At 41.6% G+C, this 7,968-nt stretch overlaps 1 protein-coding gene across 1 annotated transcript in view; it reads right to left on the bottom strand.

Annotated features, from left to right (window-relative positions):
• LOC102673443 (probable calcium-binding protein CML11) overlaps positions 1–7,968 on the bottom strand; it is a 50,460-nt gene that overhangs the window by 23,943 nt on the left and 18,549 nt on the right. Inside the window, exon 3 of the mRNA XM_006609877.2 lies at positions 5,974–6,117. Within this exon, the coding sequence (XP_006609940.1) occupies positions 5,974–6,117 (144 nt within the window). The remainder of the gene's footprint in view (positions 1–5,973; positions 6,118–7,968) is intronic.

Genomic DNA, 7,968 nt, shown 5'->3' with positions numbered 1-7,968 from the left:
TGTACCTTATGGAGGATTTCGAACGCTTCTATATATATATATATATATATATATATATACATGAAGCGTGCGTAATCGCGTGTCTAACTCGACGTTCATTTGAACTTATGCACACGAAGTTATCGCGGCACGTTTACAAAGATAAGCAACGTTCGTTTGTACGAGCGATTAAACGTCCCGGCTAGGCGTGAAGAATTACTCTTAACGTCCTTCGCTTTTTTTTTTCCACGACAAATTGGATTATCGCCATTCGAGATTCGAATGGAAATCGGAGGATTTCTTTTGTTCCACCAACTGGAAACCTTTCGAAATCGACAAAACTGTTATCGTGTTTCCGGCTAACCTGTTCCAATTAAAAAAAAAAAAAAAATCTACCCGAAACACGCCGCAAAAAAAAAGAAAAAAAGAATGGAGGGAAACGAAACATGGCCTCTTAACGATATGAAAATTATATTTTGAATTATACACAATTTGATAAGATTAATGATTTTTCGCAATTTGTTTAATAAACGCAGAATTATCAGCAGAATTATGAGTGTTGATGAGTCATATACGCGTAATCGCGTAATTCTTATCGCTAATCACTCATTTATTTTTAAAATATATATAAAAATACAATTATTTTTATTTAATTTTTTTTTTTTTACGATTTGTTACTAAAAAAAAAATATTGTAATTCAATAAGAAACAGAAATGACTCGTCACAAAATCCGACGCGAAATCTAAATCTAAATCGTTAAGTAGGCGAGGAAATTTTAATTGGTGGATCATTAGGACATTTACCACGAGTTAACAGGCTGGTAGACTCTCGGGTGTCGCAAAACCGGGCCCTAAATCAGCTTGTCTTTGGATAAAAGTCTGCCATGCCACCCGACTTTTGCACCCACTTGCCCTTACGTTTATTCCACCTTTTTTTTTTTTTTTTTTTTTTTTTGAACCACGCGGTTATGCTCGGACGCATTGGTATGCGCGTGGCACACATGGACCCGTAAAGTACTCTTGGTTTACTTATCCCGGAGTTTGGACGGGAAATTTCAGGAACGCGGCCAACGACATAATCAGAGTAACCGCGCACCACTTTGGAATCTCTCGACGAGTCTTGAGATTCCCCCGTCCCAGCTCGCCGAGTTCATCGACAAAGAGCGTGGCGGAAAACCGTGCTCTCCTTGAAAAGTAGTCGCTTCGCGATCCTCAGCCACCTCTCACGGAATAAATTAGAGCTTGTGCGCAGCGTTTCCTCCAAAAAAAAAAAAAGAAAAAGAAGAAAAAAAAGAAACGCTCAGCCGTCAACGCACCCCTTAATTCAAAACTTATATTTCATCTGTTGTCAAAATTGTTTACCGGAGAAGAATTATTTTATTTTTTTTCCTTTTTTCTCTCTCTCTTTTTTTCTCTCTTTGTTTCGTTTGTTTGCGACGAATATAGATTTCGATTCTTTTCATATTTCATCGAGGGATTTTCTGCAATTTGTAAACTGCGTTAAACTCGTGAATAATTGCGAGTGAACGTGTCGCGGAGGAAAAAAAAAAAAAGAAAAATATGGAGAAACATAGTTGTACGAAGGTGCGATAGCAACACCAGGGATTACATCCGTTACAGATGCAGAAGCCGTAAATTTAAAATTCGTCGCGCGTTTCTAGACTAAGGAAGGATCGGCACATATAAACGGTAACGAAACGAATGGCGGTTGCACGAATAAACCGCAATTCATTCAACCGCATTTCCCTCGCATCTCCCGCAAGAAAAACGTGAAGAAGATAAAGCGGCAATGCATCTCTCGTGCTTGTTCAATTTGTTCGAACCGCGAACCGTGAAGAACGGTTACGTTCCCTGTCCTTGATATTAGCCCGGAATCGAGATCAATATATATAACACCGTGCTATTTATTGGAAACGTCTAAATATTATCGTACGTATTATTGTATATCGTTTAGAAAAATTGATAACAATGATAATTCGAACAAGATAAATTATTGAGACGGATAGGAGGATAGCTTCATCGATACGTTTCAGGGCGCGTAGGTTCTCAGGAAGTGGCGTCAAAGGCGAACAGAGGAGGATCACGCGGAACCTAATACGTCTCTGACGGATACGACGTCGGTATGGAATATGCAGAGACCGTGCGCGTCTGCCCGGCGAACATGCAAAATTACAATGGAAGGGATGGTTGTTTATTCAACAACGTCACACAGGATCAATTTGTCCGTGCAGTTAGTTAGAATTTTGATCGTTTTGTAAATCGAATCCACTCACGTAGTCGGTATCGATGGTGGTTCACTTTGAAAGAGTGATTCTCGTTTTGTAGGAAATCGAAACTCTACGCGCTCTCATACCGTACCGTTTCCATGTATGTACATAAGCTGTGTGTACATTAGACGTGTATAATAGTTGTACACGAATGTTTTGCATTTCGAGCGAAACGTTTTAATCCTTCCTTTCCATGGTTCAACAATGCAACGTTCGTTTGGAAATATTTCGCGATATATCCGTATTGATAAATGTTAGTCACCTCGGATGAAACGGGAAATTTAGATGTCGTCGATAAAGATAACGGTGATTCGGCGCGCGTCGATAACGATTCATCGATCGAAAAACCATCAAACGAATCAATTTTAATTGTGATTCGTTCCCCGGCCCGTCTGTATTTCAAACCTCTAAAAATAACACGTTACACGAAGCGTTTCAAAGCGTGGACAAAGCTAGTGAAAAATCGTGAGGTAGTCGTTGTTTGATCGCTCGATTTGAATTTTCTGCGTATTCACGTATTTCCAGTAAAAATGAATTTTCAAGAATCTTCGTAACATTTTGCCTCGTAGTATCTTGATACTAGATGAAATCGTATTTGCGAAAATACATACGCAACGTTATATACAAAGTGTTGTGATATTAAAGCGAGATTTCGTTCATTTAACAATATCTCGGATCTCGAATTTCAAAACTCTCGTTCAGATGAATCAGCGTGCCGTGAGAAGTATCTTGGAAATTAACTTGGACGAAGTTTCGATGCAACGTTGTGCACGCGCAGAACGTTATACAAGAGAGACGAATATATAAGCGAGCACTCGCTTACCCGCCCTTTTTCACCGATTCATTTAAAATTCTCGCCAATTTCCTACCCCGAATACTTTGAAATTCCACTCGCAATTTCTACTTCGAACTCGCAAACGCGTCAACTTTCCCTTCCACGTAATGACAATAGCAAACAACAGCGTGCAAAGCCGTTGAACGAAAGTTTCGACGTGATAAATTGATTCGCACAGGTCTTCGCGGATTAAAAATAAACTCGAAATCCTGGAGCTGGAGATTCTCGTTTTCAATCCCTGGGACCAATATTCCTCCCTTCGTGACTGCAATTTATACGGAACCAACCTCCAAGCCAATTTCTCACGACCGCTAATTCCCGCGTAAACCTGGCGGACTCGTACGATAACAGGGATGGCGAAAATCAATTTGCGCCTCCAACTTTCTCTCACACGTGCACCGTTTCATGCACCGTGAATAACGATCCGTGGCTTCGAGTTACACTTCGAGCCACCACCGTCCATGATCCGTGCCGATCGACCTCCGCGACGCACGCAACAACGTCCGACACACGATCGACGTGGCACCGTAGTTCGATTGACGTTCGATGCGTGGAATGGTCCGCGCTGGATCGTGGTAAGTCGAGACCGGCGGAGAAGTGGATCCATTGAAACGAAGCGATGGATGTCGGATCGAAGCGATGTCATCGTCGGTGCAATCTCTCTATCTCTCTCTTTCTCTATATATATATATATTTTTTTTTTCTTTTCTCCGTTTTTGTATCGCCGCGTCGATGTGTCCGTGCGCATTTTCCTTTCTTTCTTTTTTCTATTTCTTTTTTTCTCTTTGCGCGTACACAGGCGAACGTATTCATTCGTTGATACGAGATGTATGAGCACTGGTCTCGTTTCGGGTGCCTACTTCTAATTACTCGTACATCAGCTTCCAAATATCGAAATTCGAATTCGGTGTTGAAGTATGGCGCTAAATCTGGGAACCAGACGTTGAAACTGGATGCCGGAATTCTTCCATTGTGCTTCCATTCTATAAGCGGGAATTGCATAAGTGCCATTGACCAAATATTGATAGTTACGTTTGCGAGTGGCGAGACGAAAGACAAATTCTCGTTAAATTCTTCAGCGAGAGGTGTAACTTGTTTAGAAACGGCAAACATTATTCAATTAGTCCTCGCAGCATGTGCAACGGTTCGTACAATCCAACTTGTAATCAAGCGCTCCTCCCGAAGCTGACGGAGAGAAACTGTTCGAAAAGTCGGTTGAGACGGCGACGTGCAAATAAACGATAAGAAAATAAGGATCCTCTCTCTCTCGTTGCAGATTTCGTATCGAGATCAAGATTCAAAAGATTGGCGTCAAATCGTTACATCGATTCGTTGCGTACGCGTTGTTTATTCACCGGGTCGTAAAATTAATAAAAATCGTGCGCGAACGCGATCGAGCCTTTCACGAGCGTCACACACGTTTCCTCGGCGCAAAGCTAACCGGCGTAATAACTTGGCGACACACGTCACATAGAGAGGGGAAATTTTACGCGCCGTAAACACGATTCGCAATTGACCACGACAGCTTTCGGATTCGTTACGGCAAATGGGCCAGCGTGGCGTTTGTTTAGACGTGCGGGTAATTTCGCGGAACAATTTCCGTTTTTAACGAACGCTTTTCACCACGGTTACGGCTCAAGCACGCGATTTTTACTTTATTCGTCGCGATTTGATTAAGGTGAAATCTTTCCCCGCCTACGTATTTCTTTGCGTCGATTTTAAATCTTCGAGTAAACAGTTAATCTCGTTTCACGATTCTAGCGTGATATATGACGAATGAACAAGCACCGAGAAGGATTCTACAATTCTGGGGTAATTTGGATAAATGGACAGAGTCGAAGATTTTTAACGTATTCTCGATCTTTTGGTCCGAATATGAACGTTCTTAATAATAATGATATCTCGAAAGATTTTTATCGCAAAAGCAGAGAATCAACGACGAAGAGATTACCTTTTTGGTGAAGGAGGAATCAGCAACAGGTATCGATGCCCTACGATATGCATCCCATCGTATATTGTTGAGAAGAAGCGCGGTGAATCCGCGCTAAGAGCAACATATTCTCTCCACGCGAACAGTATCTACTTNNNNTCGTTCTCCGTTTCGATCTTAGATTCGGTTCATGGTGATCGCGTAACATATNAAAAAAAAAAAACAAACATAGTTCAATTTCCAACAAAATCCTCGTCTTATTTTGTTATCCTTTAATATAACAAACTGAAAGGATAAGAAAAAAGGGAAATTTCAATCGCTTCCTAGGAATGATCTTAATTCTCCACCATTTCATTTCGAAAACGTAATCAATGAAACATCTCTTCCTTGCTACTGACGCCCAAAAAATTATGTAAAGTTCGAGGCGAGAAGTGCATTCCTAGCACCGAGGAATAATTCTCGAAAATTACACGCAATTAAGACGTCGCTCGAACACAAGCGTAACACAATTACAGTTCGAGGAATCTCGATCCAGATATCGACTTCTTCCACTGATCTGTATGGCATCCGTTCCACGGATCCAAGTTCGTGAAACAACGTCAACAAAGCCGTTCGAGAGCGTGCAAGGAGACTCGTCTCATCCAATTCGAACGTGCCTCTAATGAATTTAACCACGTGGTCGGAAACGACGTTACGAATTTTAACGAATCCTGGCCCCTGGTCGTATTCCTCGATGCGCCGCGTGCACGGTTTCGTTTTCGCTTGCAGGATCGTTGAATATTAATGGGAAATTTTCGATTAACACCACGTCCGAGGGTGGCTTTCGAGAGAGGCGATGCATTTCGTTCGTTTTTGCTTCGCTTTCGCGATACACCCCTGTATCCGGGTTAATAGAATAGCGTGCTATTCCCACCGTTCAAAAATACAACGGAAAATATTTGGAGCGCGAAAGAAATGCTTACCGTCGATGTCGATCTCCTGCAACATGGTGCGCAGCTCCTCGGCCCTCGCGAATTGCCCCAGCGAGCGCATCACCCTGCCGAGTTCCTCCTTCGTGATGCTTCCGTCCCCGTCCTTGTCGAACAGTCTGAACGCTTCCCTGAATTCTAGAAACAGAATAAAAAAAATTCGACGCGATTAAATAGCCAATGTTACCAATCGAGACTCGAGTTTTCGTTCCTTTCACTCGTTCAAGATTGATTCCGGCGAGAAGGGAAGATTAAAGGCGAGAAAAAGTGTTTAAGGGACGTGTCGCGGAGTGGCGCGCAGTGAAATTTCCTTCCGGTCTTAATGCACCGTCGTTCGAATCGCGCCGCTATACTTTAATCCAAGCCAACTCCGGTTCATATTTAAAATTCTATTCTACGCACGATATTCTCGTCGTTGGAATAATACTCTTAAAGAATTCTTCTCGTTCCACTTCTCGAGAATAGATGAACGAGCGAAATATATGTCTCGTGGTTAATTATCGGCGGGGAGGGGGGAACGATCGAAATGGAAGAAATCAAAGAATTGGATGAGTCGCGAGTTACGAAGACGAGGAAGCCCGATCTCTTTTTCCTTTGATGAAGGATTGGAAGGAAGGGTAAGGGTCATCGGGGATGATTAAACGATCCGATCGATAACATCCCGCGATGTTTGATGCTTGCCACGATGAGAACGATGAGGGAAAGGACAAGCTTGGTCGGACTTGGATCGTCGGTGCTTGACTCGACCGTTTAATAGCCTCGTTTCACGGCCCATTGATTTTGTACGTACCGGCGGGGCTATGGTTTTCCTATAAGCACATTCTGCACCGGCGTATCTGCACGCGCTATTGTGCTCGAGCGAGAGACAGAGAGAAAAGGGGAAGGGAGGAAGAGAGGGAAAGAGAGAGAGCGCGATTTTGCGTTAATGGATAACGGAGAGAAGAAAAACCGCGGGGGAAGGGGCGACGACAAATAGATGCTGCTTAACCCGGTTACTGGTTTGTGCGGTTTTCTGATTTTTCCTTTCCTTCCCCCTCCACCCCGTTCATCCGTTCTTTTTCTTTACTTTACGTTTTTCTTTTACGCGTGCAAAAAAGAAAGAAAGAAAGAAAGAAAAAAAGAAAGAAAGAAAAAATAAAGGACGAAAACGAAGTTGGCAGATATAACAGATGGAATGGAAATTAGTCGAGGAATAAGAAGATGGAATGATTTCTCTCGGATGATACGTGTAATTTAAAAAAAAATAGCGCGGTAAAAATTTCGAGGATATCGACCGACATAAATAAGGGGGATTAAGCCATTAGTTTCTATGCTTCCAGGAAAATCTTCTCGTTTGCCCGAAACGGTAAACTTTCGTCATTCGTTTCCTGGGGAAAGTAACGCGAGCAATTTCTCTCGAACATATCGCGGAATGTTTTTCGTGAAAAATATATCTATCGATATCTGTATATGTATCTATGAGCAGACTGCGGATTTTTATGCATCTGAAACGTGTTCAATATTAGATTAATATATAGAAAATAGGATATAAATATCACGAATTAAAATATATTCAGAAGATAGAGGAAAGAATGCTATTGAAGTTTTCTGTTTTATCTCGGTTTGTTGCCGAGATATTAGGATTCAAAGTTTGCATAATAATACTTATGATGGCGCGAAGATTATGAATAGATCCTAGCGACCTAGTGACCTACAATTTTTCCTGAAAAATTTCCTATGTTTTCTAGAAATCGCGTATCACGCGTTTTTCCCAGAAATTATGCCTGTCACTTGTCCAAAGTTTGGGATAGATAATTTAATGAAAAGAAACGCGAGTTTAAGCAGATAATAAAAAATTCTCCTTTCCAACGATCGCTCGTTCGATGACGAGAAATCATTATCTCGTAGAGTTTTAAAATTTTAATACACTTTTAATCGAGCTTCGAAGTGAATTACGCGACAATTTTACTGTTTATCGATTTATTAAGATATTTTAGATCGATTTTTAAT

This window comes from Apis dorsata, unplaced genomic scaffold (assembly GCF_000469605.1).
Source record: "Apis dorsata unplaced genomic scaffold, Apis dorsata 1.3 scaffold_61, whole genome shotgun sequence".
NCBI classification, from domain to species: domain Eukaryota; kingdom Metazoa; phylum Arthropoda; class Insecta; order Hymenoptera; family Apidae; genus Apis; species Apis dorsata.
The sequence above is the reverse complement of the archived record's forward strand: the minus strand, read 5'-3'. Positions and strand labels throughout refer to the sequence as shown.